The sequence below is a fragment of the Mauremys reevesii genome, linkage group 2, assembly GCF_016161935.1.
Source record: "Mauremys reevesii isolate NIE-2019 linkage group 2, ASM1616193v1, whole genome shotgun sequence".
Lineage (NCBI taxonomy): Eukaryota > Metazoa > Chordata > Testudines > Geoemydidae > Mauremys > Mauremys reevesii.
Genome location: NC_052624.1, coordinates 105,996,276 through 106,012,272, shown reverse-complemented (window position 1 = coordinate 106,012,272; position 15,997 = coordinate 105,996,276). Strand labels below are relative to the sequence as shown.

Here is a 15,997-nt window from a genome sequence, read left to right as displayed (position 1 = left end):
GAAACAGAGCTGCAGGTGATGGTTTTGAATGTTGTCCCAGATTTTTGGAATGGGAGTAATATCTGGGATGTGCACATTTTCAGTGGGACAGCTATACTGGTGTAAATCTAGACTGACTCTACTGATGTCTGTGGTGTTATTCTGGATTTACAGCAATGAAAAGACAAATCTGGCCCAGTCCCTCTAGTTCATTTGGCTCCCCTTTGTATAGAACCAAATTCATTTCACAGTTTGCCCCTAACAAATTACACCATTACCTATAGTTACAAGACCTTGTGATATATGAAATGTGTAATTTTACTTTGGAATATGATACACTCTTATGAATTATGCAGAAAAAATGTCTATCACTCCACCTACATAAGACATTTTTCTGAATATATTAGGCTGTCATATTAGTCAGATTGCTCTTATGCCGTGATGGCAGACTTCATTTGCAGCAGCAAAGGCATATGAAATCAAAGGGTCAAGCTATGACAGCTCTGACTTTTGCTTCCCTGTTGTTTATTTTATTTTAAAATAGACCTTAATACTTCTTCAGTGTATTTTTCTTTTTGAATGCATGTTTTTGTTCTTTCTGGTGCACACTCTCTCTGTCTATTCTGTATCTGTTTCTATAACTATAATATTTTGTAAGCATATATAGCATTTTTATTGAAACATTTCACAGTGCTGTGTGGACTTTAATTAATATTCACAACATCCTGTGAGATAAATAACAGATATACAAGAGCCACAGAGATATATAAAAGCCCATAAACCATACATACAGAATAAGCCATTTACCAACCATTGCTATATAGTTCACTCACAGTTACCACGAATATTCTTTCTCCTGAGTATAGGGGGAAAATATGGTAACCTCGGGTACTTTAAAATGGTAATAGCTGGCAAATGCTTTTTTTATGGTAACAACTGCCGTTGGGTTGAGAAATTATTCTCTAGTGCTACTTTTTTAGATCTCTATTGCCAACTGAAAACTGGCAAAAGAATGTTGGATGAACATGAGCAGTGAAAAGGTTCAACAGACCCAGATTTCTTTGCAATGTGCTTATCAATGCAATGAGAAAATTAACTGTTGGTCATAAGGTAATACAACCCCCTACTCTATTATTGGACTAAACTCTGACACCGTTACCCACACTGAGTGAAACCTTATTCTGCAAGCAGTCCCACTGATGTCAAGATACTACTCAACAAAGGTAAAGGTATCCAAGGCTACCCCATTGTATGAAATATAATCACAAATATTTGAATTATGCAGTTTTATTTGAATTTTTAACAGTGTTTCCATTCTCTAGGATAGGTTCCTTCACTGCATAAAATTGAATGAAACACGAAAATGTCTGTCTCTTGCCAGTTTCTGTATTTGAGCACTACATAGCAATATGGGAAAAGAGATTGATTTTCTTTTGAACCGCATAAGAAAATGAGGGCAGACATATGTTGATTAATTACATTAGAAAGAAAGATCACCTACAATGTGCCTGCCTATGACTATTATCTCTGTTCTGTCATTCTGATGTCCCAGAATTGGATGCCTCCTCTTCCTCAGTTGGAATCACTAGACATGTAGGGCCAAATACTCCACTGCCTGGTACCTGGTGTAGGCATTTACACCTCTGTAAAGTGAATTCAAAGTGGGTCTAAAATATCACCAAATCAGACTGAAAGTAAAAATTAAGGCCCCAGTCTTCTCAATATGAGGAAAATCGATCTTGAGCCTCAAAAGATAAACTTTTGCTGCAGATTCCACTGTCAGTTACAGTATGGCACTTGACTGTTGATTAGGAGAAATTAACATAAAATATGTAGTAGAGTCAAAATCAGTACTGGTGAAAGTCAATTTTCCTCAGTAGGTGAATTTTGCTTTGTGAATGGAGCATGAAACTTTGCTCCATCAGAAACCACACATGAATATAAGAGATTAAATTACTAATCCTTTATTATTAGGACTGTCTCTACTTGGTCTACAATAAATATCATTTTGAGAAAATCTCGAAGCATGAAGATAAGCATACTTCTTGCCCTCTCAGAGCTTGATTGAATGTTATTTTGATTTTGGAATGCCCGTAACAATCCATGAGAGGTTTGCATCCAGATCACTGGCACGACACAGACCTTACAGGGCAAAATGTTAAATAAATTATTGAATTAGTGAATCTTTTATACCTGTAATGCTACTAGAATAGTTTAATGGATTACCTGCTGCATCCACATTCTGGCCAGGGTGCTTAAATATGTGTCTACCTTTAAGCTTCTAACTAGTCCCATTGAATTAAGTGGAATTACTCACAGATAGAGCTGTTTGAGGATTTCAGGTTCTGATTTACAGGAAATTCTGTGATTTTGAAATTAGTTTTGTTCTGAATCTGAATGAAAACAAAGGATATCTAAAATTCCTGTGACATGAAATTTACAGGAAAAATGTCATGTCAATCAAAACACTTTGTGTCAATAAAATTGAAACATTGCATTTCAATGTTTACATATATATATATATATATATATATATATATATATATATATATATATATATATATATATATATATATATATATATATATATATATATAAAATAAAGTAAATTTCTAAACAAAAGTTTATTTTGACATGAAAAATCAAAATATTCCATTCCAAAAATGTCACAGTGGAATGTATTGACTTATCAAAATACTTATTTTTCCCAATTTATTTCCCAAAAGGTAATTTCTTTGGAAATCAGCACATTTCCGTAGGAAGTTTCAGTTTCAATTAAATGACATTTTCTGATGGCAAAACATTCAATTGGAAAAATTTTGAGCAGCTCTATTTACATGCTTAAAGTTAGGCACATGCTTAAGAACCTTGCTCAACTTCATTCTTTTTCAGTAAATTAGAAGTAACCAAGATAATCACAGGACTGTAGGACTGGAAAGGACCTCAGTAGTTCATCTAGTCCAGTACCTTGCAAACAGGCAGGAGTAAATATTACTAAGAACCATCCCTACCAGGTGTTTGTCTAACTTGTTCTTAAAAACCTCCAGTGATGGAGATTCCACAAACTCCCTAGGTAATTTGTTCCAATGTTAACTACTCCTACAGCTAGGAAATTTTTCCTAATGTCTATTCTAAATCCCCTTTGCTGCAATTTAAGCCCATTACTTCTTGTTCTGTCCTCAGTGGTTAAAAAAGAACAATTTATCACCCTCCTATTTATAACAATCTTTTACATACTTAAAAACTGTTATGTCCCCTCAGTCTTCTCTTTTCCAGACTAAAGAAACCCTATTTTTCATCTTTCTTCATGAGTCATGTTTTCTAGACTTTTAATCACTTTTCTTACCCTTCCCTGGACTTTCTCCAAATTTTCCACATCTATCCCAAAGTGTGGTGCCCAGAACTGGACACAGTACTCCATCTCAGGCTTTATCCGTGCTAAATATAGATGGAGAATTACTTCTGATGTCTTGCTTACAACACTCCCACTGATATATCCCAGAATTATGATCACTTTTCTTTTTTTGGAATTACATTGTTGACTCAAATTTAGTTTGTGATCTACTATAACCCCCAGATCCTTTTCTGCAGTACTCCTTCCTAGGCAGTCATTTCCCCTTTTGTGTTTGTGCAATTAATTATTCCTTCCTAACTGTCATACATTGCATTTGTCCTTATTGAATTTCATCCTATTAATTTCAGACAATTTCTCTAGTTTGTCAAGGTCATTTTGAATTCTAGTTCTGTCATCCAAAGCACTTGCAACCCCTCCAGTCTTGGCATTATTTGCAAATTTTACTTTCTATGCCATTATCAAAATTATTTATGAGGATATTGAATAGAACCAGACCCAGAACAGATCCCTGCAGGACTCCACTCAATATGTCCTTTCAGCTTGACTGTGAACCACTGATAACTACTCTCTAAGTATGTTTTTTCCAACCAGTAGTACACCCATGTATAGTAGGTTTGTCTAGGCTATATTTCCCTAGTTGGTTTAAGAGAAGATCATGCGAGATAGTATCAGAAGCTTTAACTTGCACAGCTGACTTCATTTTTATTTTATTTTTTTGGTCATTTTGCATTTTCAAAGAGTTTGTTTCGATCATTTGTGTGTTCTGTTTCTTCATTCCCTCACTCTCACCGTCACTATCATGTAACAGTGGAGGGTCACACTCTATGTATAATTGTAGCATTCACCATTGTATATTAGTTGGCAAACACTCACTTCAGTGTAGGTTATTCATAGCTTCCAAATAAAACAGAGGTTAATTTCTGTGTGACAGAAAATGAGGCATTGCCATGTTAGTGTCTTCAATCTGATGACTGGCTAATGGCAAATGCATATTCTCTGTGCAACCATTCCTCAAGCATACACAGTGCAACATTTTCAACAGCATTTATGTGACTTAGGCGTCTAAGTCCCATTTTCAGAAATGAGATAGACACCAGGGCCCAAATCCTCAAATGTCTGTAGGCACCTAACTCCCACTGATTTCAACGGAAATTGGGTGTTAAATATCTTTGAGGATCTGGGTTTAGAAGCCTAAGTCCCATTGACTTGCAATGAGATATAGACTCCTAAGCCTCTTACACATTTTTGAAAATGTTTCCCATCATATTTAGTTTCAATTATTATGCTTAGCATATATATGTATATATTGGGCACCAACCTTTCCCTATCACAGTGATCCAGTTTGAGTTAATCTCATGTTGCACACTGGTTAGCAAGACATTGAAATGCTCAAAATGCTTATCATACCTGATTGTGGACTCTGTTTTGGGATTTTAGCTGCAGCTTCAGGGCTGGCGGTGGAGCGCATTCGCTGATTGGAAGAGTTATGGACGCTACTGGGAACAGCTGCTGAGATGTTCTTGCGAGGTTTCATATCTTGCAACCACATTGGGGATGCTTCAAAGGCCTGCATTCGCCGAGAGTGGCTGTTAGCATTGACTTTGAGAAATGCCTGGGCCTTGTATTCCTGAAGGTCTCCATAGTTGGCATCTGTCACCCTGCACTCATACAAGCCTTCATCCTTTTTCCTCACTTTTGAAATCTGCAGCTTGTGGGAGATGTCATTCCCTTGTACTTTCACTGTCTGCAAGTTTTCCAGGAACAAAAAATATCAGCCATTACCATTCTGACATTCTTTCTCTATGAAGATATACTGACATACAGAATGCAGCTATCCTAAGGGTATGTCTATGCTGCAGTTAGACACCAGGAACTGGTCTGTGCCAGCTGATTTGGGCTTACAGGGCTCAGACTGCAGGCCTGTTTAATTGCAGTGCAGACTTCTGCGCTCGGGCTGGAGCCCAGGCTCTAGGATCTGCAATATGGGAGGGTCCCAGAACTCAGGTTGCAGCCTGAGCCTGGAAGTCTACACTTCAATTAATCAGCACCAAAATCCATGCCCTGTGACCCCAAATCAACTGCCAAAGGCCAGCTGCAAGTGTCTAACTGCCCTATAACATACCCTAAAAGACCATGGGCCAAACCAATGTGGTGTAATTTTGCTTATTTCAGTGAAGTTACACCAAAGGTGAATTTTGCTTTCTGTCGGCATAGGAGGGACAACTGGTGACTTAATTCCAAATCTACTTAGATGGTTTGCTCTGAAATGTTAATTGGCCTCAGACAAACAACCCAGTCTCCCATGCTCTTTAATTAATTCTTTCAGATCATGAGCATTCTTAATGAGCTTCCTTGCATGAAGCTGATGTCAGTGCATTTCTTTGGTTAAACCTTTCCAATTAGATGACTTTATTGAATCATTCAGATTTCAAACCACTGCCTTAACAGCCTTATTGAAGATGTTTGCCAATGTTTAAATTTCTTTAACACTTTATTAGATTATCTTGTAGTCTTCATTGTTTTAAAAATTATCACTTGACATTAAATTTGTCTCCTTCAGGCTTGTGCGAGGCATTTGCTAACAGTAATGATGAGGCAGCCGGTGACATGTAGCCAGTTTTTTTCCCCTCTTATTTATAGAAGCATGTGCTTATTAAAATATTGTGACATCTCTGTGATTTGACAATAGAAAATAGCTCATACTCTATGTTATGTTGGGAGGCATCAGCTAATACCAAGACATGCAATGTATCCTAATCCTAAAGCAGCCTAACACATTTTTTGCCTTGTATAATTAATTTAATAGCACAAATTATTTATTTTTCAAGACGTAACAAGACATTGCAATTTACTCATAAGTGAAAGGTACTAAGAAACACTAGCAAAAGTAGCAGATTTTTTTTCTGTACACTTTTCCTTATAGTCATTTATATTTAATTGTATATTACTTTATATCTGTGATACCAGATTACCCTAACGGCAAGCCAGTTTGAGGGTTCATCGCCAATGAAAGCTATGAGTTTTAGGGAGTGCCCTTAATTCTGCTGCCTGTATCCGTTATATAAATGCAGATGCAAATATAGCTTCATTTCATGTAAATACAGAAGATGGAAGGCAGCATGCAGAAGAGAAACATTTGGATAATAAAGATGTGATGGATCTTAGAAAATGAAAAGCATTACACTGCAACCAGGTATATCTTATTTATGATTATTCAACATAATGTTCCTGACAACTTGGCATATCATATTCACCATTTTGGCAAAGCCCTTATCCTGCTTGTTGTATTATTTGTAGGGCAATAGTTGTGGATACATGACTGCAGCAAGAAATGTGATAGACTTTTAAGCATACAATGTTATTGTTCCCAGTTCCGCATATGAATTATTTTATATGGCAAACTGTACTCATGGTATAGATTAAATGTTTCAAGCATAATGTAAGCAACATTAAATCCACAGAAAGTGCTGGATAGTTAACCATAATCAATGATAACTGGATCAGTATAGATATTATGTGATCAAAAACCATAAAAAAAGAAATTGAACGGGCAGTCAGGATGTAAATTATCTCTGTGGGCCAGATTCTGCTGTCATGAATCCCCATGCAACATCAACAAAGTCAATGGTGTTGCAGAGAAGTAACTGAGTGCAGAAATTGTTTTCTCTTTAGCCATTTCTGAATTTTAAAATGCAAAGAGCACATGCTTCATTATACAGTGTTCCTCTTCCAAATGACATATTCATAGATTCTAAGCCCAGAAGGGACCACTGTGATCATCTAGTCTGACCTCATATATAACACAAGCAATAGAATGTCTCCAAAATAATTCCTATAGCATATCTTTTAGAAAAAATGCCCAATCTTGATATTAAAATTGCCATGGAGACTCCACCGTGACCCATGGTAATATGTTCTAATGGTTAATTACTCTCACCATTGAATATTTACACCTTATTCCAGTTTGAATGTGTCTTATCTTCAACTTCTGGCTATTGGATTGTGTTATACTTTTCACTGCTAGATTGCAGAGCCCATTATTAAATATGTGTTTCCCATACACGTACTTATAGACTCATAGGTGCTGGAACTAGGGATGCTGGGGGTGCTGCAGCACTGCCTGGCTTGAAGTGGTTTCCATTACATACAGAGTTTACAGTTTGGTTCAATGGTTCTCAGTACCTCCACTATAAAAATTGTTCCAGTGCCCCTGTATAGACTGTAATCAAGTCACCCTTTAACCCTCTCTTTGTTAAACTAAACAGATTCAAACTCAATCACTATACGGCATGTTTTCTAATGCCTTAATCAGTCTCGCTAGTTTTCTCTGAACCCTCTCCAATTTATCAACATCCTTTTTGAATTATGGGCACCAGAACTGGACAAAATATTCCAGCATCAGTTGCAGCTGTGCCAAATACAGAGAGAAAATAACCTCTCAATTCCTACTCAAGATTCCCCTGTGTATGCATCCCAGGATCACATTAGCTCTTTTGGTCACTGTGTCACACTGGCAGCTCATGTTCAACTGATTATCCACCACAACCACCATGTCTTTTTCAAAGTCACTGCTTCCCAGGATAGAGTTCCCCATCCTTATATGTGGCCTACATTCTGTGTTCCCAGTTGCATATGTTTACATTTAGCCATATTACAATGCATACTGTTTGCTTGTGCCCAGTTTAAAACATGATCTAGATCATTCTGAAAGAGACTTGTTCTCTTCCTTATTTATAATTCCCCCAGTTTTTGTCATCTGCAAACTTTATCAGTGATGAAGTTGTTTTCTTCTAGGTCATTGATAACGATGTTATATCATTACAGTTCCTTTTTGAAAACTATCAGTTAGCTAGTTTTTAATACATTTAATGTGTGCCATGTTAATTTTATATTCTAGGTTTTTTTTATCAAATGTGTTGTGGTACCAAGTCAAATACCTTACATACCTTTATGTATTTTATATCAGCACTATTATCTTTGTCACCCCCACCCCACAAAAAAAGATATCCAGTTAGACAGGATCTATTTTCCATACATTCATGTCAATTTGTATTAATTACTTCACCCCCTTTAGTTCTTCATTAATCAAAACCCTTAACAGACACTCCATTAGCTTTCCAGTGATCGATGTCAGGATGACAGGCCTATAATTACCCAGGTCATCCTGTTTACCCTTTCTAAAAATTGGCTCAACATCAGCTTTCTTCTAGTCTTCTGGAACTTTCTTGTTGCTACAAGACTTATTGAAAATCAGCATTAGCAGACCAGTGAGCTCCTCAGTCAGCTCTTTTAAAATTCTTGGATGCAAGTTATCTGGATCTGCTGATTTTTAAATGTCTAACTTAGTAGCTTCTGTTAAATATCCTCCAGAGATACTAGTGGCATGGAAAAAGTGTTGTCATCACCATATGATGAGACTGAATCATCTATTTTTACCCCAAATACAGAAGAATTATTTATTGAACAATTGTATCATTATTAATAATTCTAGCATTTTCATCCAGTAATGGAACAGTACCATTGTCGGGATTCTTTTTATTCCTAATAAATTGAAAAAATTTGTATTGTTTTTAACTCTGCTGGCCATAGATTTCATTTCATGTCCCTTGGCTTACACCTTACCAATTTTCTTCAATTCCTAACTTCTGATTTATATTCTTCACTGTCAACTTCCCCTTTCTTCCATTTTTTATATTTTGTTTGTTTTATTTTTATAGTTGTCTTCATTTCCCATTTCCCATTGTTGTTTTTTTTTTAACCAGTGCATTCTTCTTCAGTTCTGGGATTGTGATTTCTGAGGCATCTAGTTAGGTGTTCTTAAATGAGTCCCAATTATCACATTTTTCTGATTAAATTCTTTCTCCCAGCTGATTTGGTTCATGAATGTTTTTCAGTTTTGTGAAACTGGCTCTATTAAAGCAATATATATATTTTGCTGGTCTGAACTTAATTCTTCTTGTACTTTTTAAATGTCATCAAGTCATGATCACTTGTACTTAAGTTATCATTAACTTTTAGTTCTACAATCAGTTCTTCCTTATCTTTTAGGTAAAGGTCTAATATATAATGTCCCCATATTGGCTAATTTAGGACATTGTCATCTATAATGTTTAAAAATTCCAGTGATGCCTTATGCTGGATTTCTCATGCTGCCAGTATCATGTCACTCAAATTTAAGTCCCCCATGATCATTTTTTTTCTCCCTACGCATTACTAGGTGCAGAAGGAGATGGTCATCCTGTTACCTAGTGTGAATTAGTAGTCTGTAGCAGACATCTGCTCATGTCCCATATTGTGCTTTATCTGTTAGGACATTGATCACCGGAAATGGTGAGTTTCAGCATTGTTAAAAACCCAACCCCTACATGTTACCATCTCTTGATAAGGATTTACCAAACACAGTTAATGATTTATTCTCCATTTGGTATGGATACATTCCATTAATGCTAATAGGAATTCTATTCATGCATCCAAGAAAGGCTCCTTTTACAGCAAGTATATTTAGAGTGCCACTGTAATGTAGATAACATTTTTTATTACAAATATAAAATATCTATTACACAAGCCTATAAAAATATTGGGCTGTATAATAGAATGGCCTGGCTTTAAATATTGACACACATAATAAGATACACTTCTAATGTGAAAGGCCTGAACTGTAACAAAGATGAGCCAAATCCTGTAGTTTGTATTCAGTCAACATTCCTATGGACTTTGGTGGGAGTTTTGAATGAGTATGTTCTGAGTAATGAGTGAGTTTATTGGTAATGGTTGTATTTCTATTGCAATAGTGCACAAATGCCTGAATCAGGGGTCCATCAATCCTCATCAGAACATGCGGTCCATTCCATGAAGGGTTTACAGGGTAAAGTAACAAGCAACATAGGAAATATGAGTGAGAAGGCTGTGGTCAAAATGTGTACGGTGTTTAATATGATGTATATACATTAAAATGTCACTTCAACTATGGCCAACTGCCTTTCAACCTAACATTAATTAGTTGGCTAATTACTTGTACGCACCAAAGAAGAAGGGAGTGAAGGCTTTAGCATACATGATTGTCATATATTGCTGATTAATATGGTTGTTGCTGATTTAGGGCCAGACTGTGCCTGTGTCGGGCTGCACTGCCCCATTGAGAGTTCAAGATGGATTCTGTCTGAGACACAAAATCCCTCTGGAGATCATGTGTGATGTGTACACTGCAGTATTTGTTAAGATTGAACAATGGTCCCATCTCCTTAAATCTCTGGGTCACTGGAAGGGAGGTCCTGTTTCCTGCTACCAGGTCCAGCACTGTCTGACCCATAATTGTGTGAAAACTTTAATCTCCAAATGGAAGATAGTTAGTTAATTTCAGTACTGTAGAGTCTAATCCTGAAGGCCTGACACAGAGAGCATACCCAATAAAATCAATAGAGGTATTGCCATAGGAAGAACTGCATCCTGGCTCTTATCAGGTCAGATACCCTCTCAGCAGCATCAATGTCTGTTCTCTGCCAGCTTTAATTTCTGAAATCACCCATTTAAATAGCTACATATTCAGCTGAAGGGAAATGCCGTTTCAGGGCAAACTTTCAGCATTTATTCCTCATTTAGAATTCTGGGACTGGATCAACCTCTCCAGGGGGGCTATTTGGGGGTGGGACTCTGTGCCAGGTGAGAATAACCTTGAGGAGTTGCCTCATTTTCAGAGTGGAAGAGGGCATAGTGGGCTTTTCTCCTGTTGAATAAGCCAGAGGGTGCACCCATCAATTAAATGGATCACCAGATAGCCAGGGCCAGCCAAAGGAAATCCATTTACTTCTGTCAGCCCTGCATCCCCTCCATCTTGTCCTGTCACCCTGGCTCCAATGGAACTGTGGTAACAGGGCTTCATCAGCACCATCATAAAAGGAGGAGAGGGAAAGGGATCTTGCCACCAAGAGGAGACTCCAAAACAGAGCTAGTACAGTCCCAGGAAGGGAATTCTGGGAGGAGGGGGGCGATTTGCATGGTACTGGTACAGGGACCTCCAGCCTTCACCACTAGCCAAACTGTGCCCAAACCACTGCCCACCTTTGGCATGCTCAGTTCCCCACCTCCTTCCCCCCTGGCAGATCTCAGCCCCATGGAGAGCCTTCTGCAGGGTCTTGGGAAGTAGGTCTGGGGTGAGGTGAAAAGGGGAGCAGTGCTCAGGAGGAAACTGATCCACCTTTCCTTGCAGGATGAGGAGTATTTGGGGCAAGCGTGCCCTGGCACTTGATTTTGCTTTTGTTGAGGAAATCTGTACCAATGCAGTTTAATGACCCCATTGGGGCTATATTGTTTCTGTGATAATGTGTACAGTGCTAGGAAAGCATCTCTTTCTGAGTCTGTCTCTCATCCTGTAACCAGCCTCAGAGGGGGTGGGAGGAACAGAGAAACTAAAGTAAGCTCCATGACTGTGATTAGTTGGTTGCCCACAGGCTTTTGGGTGCATGTTAAATTAATGACAAACGTAAAGTAATTAACTATGTAGGAATGCTCTCTATTTTTTTTTTATACTTACGCTTATTTTTGTTCCGTCATTGTCCAAGTCTCTCTCTGGTAAGAGCTCCACCTATTGGGAAAGGATAACATTTGTGAGGAGCTGTTGCAGTACAGTGCTGGGCTACTGGCTCTTGTGCAAAATAACCATTAAAGCGCAGCAGATTATATCAGCCAGCCTTTCCCCGAGACCACTTGCATGCTAAGTGTGCCACCTATAGGCAGAACCTCATTGGGAGAGTTGAACAGACTGAATTTAGCTTCAGTTCTATCCAAGTGCTATTGCGGCAGCCAGCATTATAGGATTGTGGCACACTGAAAACACTGTATTGAAAACGAGAACAGATGCCTAGTGTCTTCTTGTAAGACTAAACTGTCACTCTCCATTCTATTACGATCAGGCTTCAGGACGAATCCTCAGTATAAAAGTCGTGTGGACGGCATAGGAGGATTAAAATGTTGGAGAAAATGATTTTTTCCCCCAATCCTATCTCAGGGAAAATGTTCAAGGCAAAGGGAGAGTTCCCTCTCCCCTTTCTTTACATAAGTAAGGACTGAGCCCAGTGGATGCTTGTGTGGTTGTCCTGAAATCCTAAACTGATTCCTATTAGAAGGCTATTTAATCTTTTCAGTGTAACTGTCTTTCAGAAACAATGCCAGGGGGGAAAACCGAGGTTCTGTACAGAAAAGAGTCCTCGACATTAGACTTTGAAGGCTACAAGGGTGTATATTTTTGTTTGGAAGGTGTGCATCCCCAATAACAGCTCCCCACTATGCCTCCCGATTTAGATTTACAGATTCCAGTGCCCCAATGGCCAATAAGGAATTGTTGTAGTATCTTGACACTTGGGAAATACACTCCTGCAAGCAGCAACTCTATTAACATAGGATTTGTTTGAAGAGAGAATCAGACTTGAGAAATCCATGTCGCTTTCCTAAGATGTGAAGCAGAGCTAGGGGAGTGGCAGGCACCGAAGATCCCATCCTCTGGGGTGAGCATTTCTCCCTGCAGCCTGCTGTGCTATAGTTCATGGGTAGCATTAAGCCTTCGGCGAAATCCACTACCCCTCCCCACCCCCCTTTTTGGCGTGCCTAGGTGGATTGGCCGCTTGGAGGGGGTGGGGGGAGTAGCCCAGTGGAGTCTGAGCCCATCGGTACCTGAGTGCCCGTCACCTCGCCTCCAGCCTCCTGCTCCTCGGCTGCTCGCAGAAACCACCACTGGATCTCGAGGTACACCGAGGCGGAGCCGCTCTGGAAAGCGCACGACATCTCCACGTTCTGCCCTTCAGTGGCTGTGACATTTCGGGGGAACTCGGTGAATTTTGCTGCAAAACAAACGCAAACAGCTTATTGGGATCTCCCGCTCCTTCTTCTCTCTCCTTCCCACTCGCCCCCCCCCCCATTTTCATCTGTTTTTTTGTTGTTCTCCTTCTGTATATCGCTGTCATTTCTCTGTTCCTCATCTTTTCTCACTCCCTTTCCCAATCTCTCTTCTCCTTCTCTTGCCCCCTCTCTTCCCCCCACCTTTGTCTCACACATTTATATATTTTCGCCAATCCGCACAACTCCCGCTCTTGTACTCAAGTCCCGCTAATGGGAAAGCTAAGTACCCCCTCTGATCGCTCCCCTGGGTTAAGAAAGTTACATATAATTAGATCCAAATATCCTTCGGTGGAATGCAGTATTTCACCAAACACATTGAGGGATTTCAGTGAAAGGCAATTTGGAAAATCAGCACCGCTCATGTATTGCATTTCCTAGGTGAGTGCATACCCTGTGAATGATTAAACTCTACGTGGTTAATTGAAATAGATATTTAGAATGTGTAATGTGCTAAGAGGTGCGTTATGATCACTCATCAAAATGCACGTTTCAAACACATTAACTGAGTCACGTATTTCTTTTATGATAATTTATGCTCTCACAGTGAAACGAATAAACAGTGTTTCTTATCATTCTTCATCCTAGCAGACTCACTTTCCAAAAGGAACAAACATCCCTACTCTTTAAATATGACTACTCCCATCTTACCACACCATTCTACGGTTGAGCAAAATTCCTACAAATGCACACGAGTGCAATACACCAATGTTTCTTAAAAGTCACCATCGAGCCTCCCTATATTTTCCTTAGGCTCATGTGTAGCTCATTTAAAAATCGAGCAAACTTGATGATAAATCTTGTAGACCCCATCCTGGCCAGTGAAAGAAAAAAAATAAACCTTTAAGAAACACTGGACAGGAACAGACCCATTGCTCAAAGAATTCAACAGCCAGTTATCCATTCCCATCTGTGTGTTGTTATAGCCTGACGAAGCTTAGGAGGGAATGTTTGCAGTGTTCCCCTTTCTCCCTAATGCGTCCAAGCTCGTTACTTGAAGTTTATTTGTGGGGTGATTTGGGAATATACCGAACCACCTTTTGCTTTCTAAACACTTGTACTATGAGACAGGCATAAAAAAGCTGCTATTTATTTTATTTTACAGTGCCTCCTCCCTCTCCCCACACACAACCCGCGACATTATTTTTAGTCAACACTAGCTATTCAGCTAGTTAACGGGCAAAGTGACTTTTCATTCTGCATGCTCACGGATTGAAAGAAGTTTTTCCCCCGGTCAGTGTTAAAAAAAATATCAAGACAGGAGTTGTGTTTGCAGAAATGATGCAGCGTTCAGCGGGCAACCTGAGACGCTCTGTTCATGGTGCTGAAATGATCACTGCAGCCCTCAAAGTCCCAAGCAACTGGATTCTGCAGAGCTGGGGCTGCTTGGAATGCAAGACGCCCTTTTTAGTGGGGTCTTCAAAGAAGTCGATCTTTTTTTGAGATCTATGCATAGTCACTAAAGGGAAACAAAGGTCTGAGACTGAGGATCACGGAAAAAAAGTGGAAAAGGAGCCAGATCCTATATAGGTTGCAATATTTAATGAAGACACACGATTTAGCCATCTTATATTATGTGTGCATGCAATAATTATGTATGCATAGGTGGGTATTCGCTGTAAACATACATATATACACAACCCAAACACGCGTATGTATGCATTCATTACAAATATACACACAGCATTTTCGTCAGTCCAGGGTATTTCTCATTTTTCCTCCTTGCAATCTAGTATAAGCAGTCGGTTTAATTCTCACTGGGGTAAACTTCTCCCCTCTTTTGCTGTTTGTATTTTCCTAGGCTTGACATCTATATTCTCCTATGCATCTTTTTGGAAGCCCTGCTTCGGATTTTAGGGAGTACACACACACACACACATTTGACAAAGAGCGATCTTACCTTGGGTAGAAAGTCCTTGTTGAATATACAACACGGAAAAGAAAATGCATCCAACATAAGCCAGAAAGATCCCCATCATTCCAAAGCGAAGCAAAAGTCACATCAGGGTAACAAAAACCAAAGGTGCCCTCAAAGAAAGGAATCACACACACACACGCACACACACAAATTTACAGAAAGGCTTTGCGCTGTAGCCCTGGCTGCGACACTGCGAGCATTCTGCTACTCAGTGGAATCTTTTCTTTGGGAAGAGAGGGTATTGCAATACACCGAGGGTTCAGATGAGCTGGCTCGGGCGCTGTGATGCTTGAAGTCCAGATCCAGACTTAAAAAAAAAAAGAAAGAAACGTTGAAAAGTGGGTATCAGCTGCCTTCTCTGCCTTTTTTCAGCTACCTGGCAGCTCAGTCCAACGTCAGCTCCAGCTGCTCAGGATTGCGTGATGATGACTGCCCTCCCTAAACGCTGATCCGGCTTAGGAAGTGGGGAGTTGGGGAAAGGGGAGGGGAGGAAGGGAGAGGAGTCTACTGTGCTTGCATTGCTTCAACTTTTCCCTCTAATGGCTGCGATGATGCCTTTAACCCTTCACGCCTTCTGAGTTCTCTATACCTCTCCACCTGCTGTTACTTGGGCTGGGTAACATGCTGGAGGAAAGCCGACTTTTGCGTATGACTGTGGAACCTAGGAGCCTTTATTGTACTGATACAATCTCCAGTCTGGCATCTCACATCGGTCAGAGACTAAGAGGGCAATGCAGTGGTTTGTTTCTGGTGGATCTCTCTCTCTCTCTCTCTCTCTCTCTCTCTAATGTAGCTTAGGGGAAAACAGTTTAATATTAGTTAATATTATGAGTATGCTCTTGAACTTCTTGTTCACT

General features: G+C 39.4%; 1 protein-coding gene across 3 annotated transcripts in view; it reads right to left on the bottom strand.

The window, feature by feature from the left end:
• The window catches only part of VSTM2A (V-set and transmembrane domain containing 2A), a 31,330-nt gene extending 15,649 nt beyond the window's left edge, over positions 1 to 15,681 (bottom strand). For 2 of the 3 annotated variants that reach the window (XM_039525697.1, XM_039525698.1), the window contains exons 1-4: positions 15,123 to 15,681; positions 13,001 to 13,167; positions 11,865 to 11,915; positions 4,742 to 5,078 (exon numbers count right to left, since the gene is read on the bottom strand). In XM_039525697.1, the coding sequence (XP_039381631.1) occupies positions 4,742 to 5,078; positions 11,865 to 11,915; positions 13,001 to 13,167; positions 15,123 to 15,201 (634 nt within the window). In that variant the 5' untranslated portion in view covers positions 15,202 to 15,681. The remainder of the gene's footprint in view (positions 1 to 4,741; positions 5,079 to 11,864; positions 11,916 to 13,000; positions 13,168 to 15,122) is intronic. The other variant, XM_039525696.1, reaches the window with a different exon arrangement.
• Positions 15,682 to 15,997: the final 316 nt, after the last annotated feature.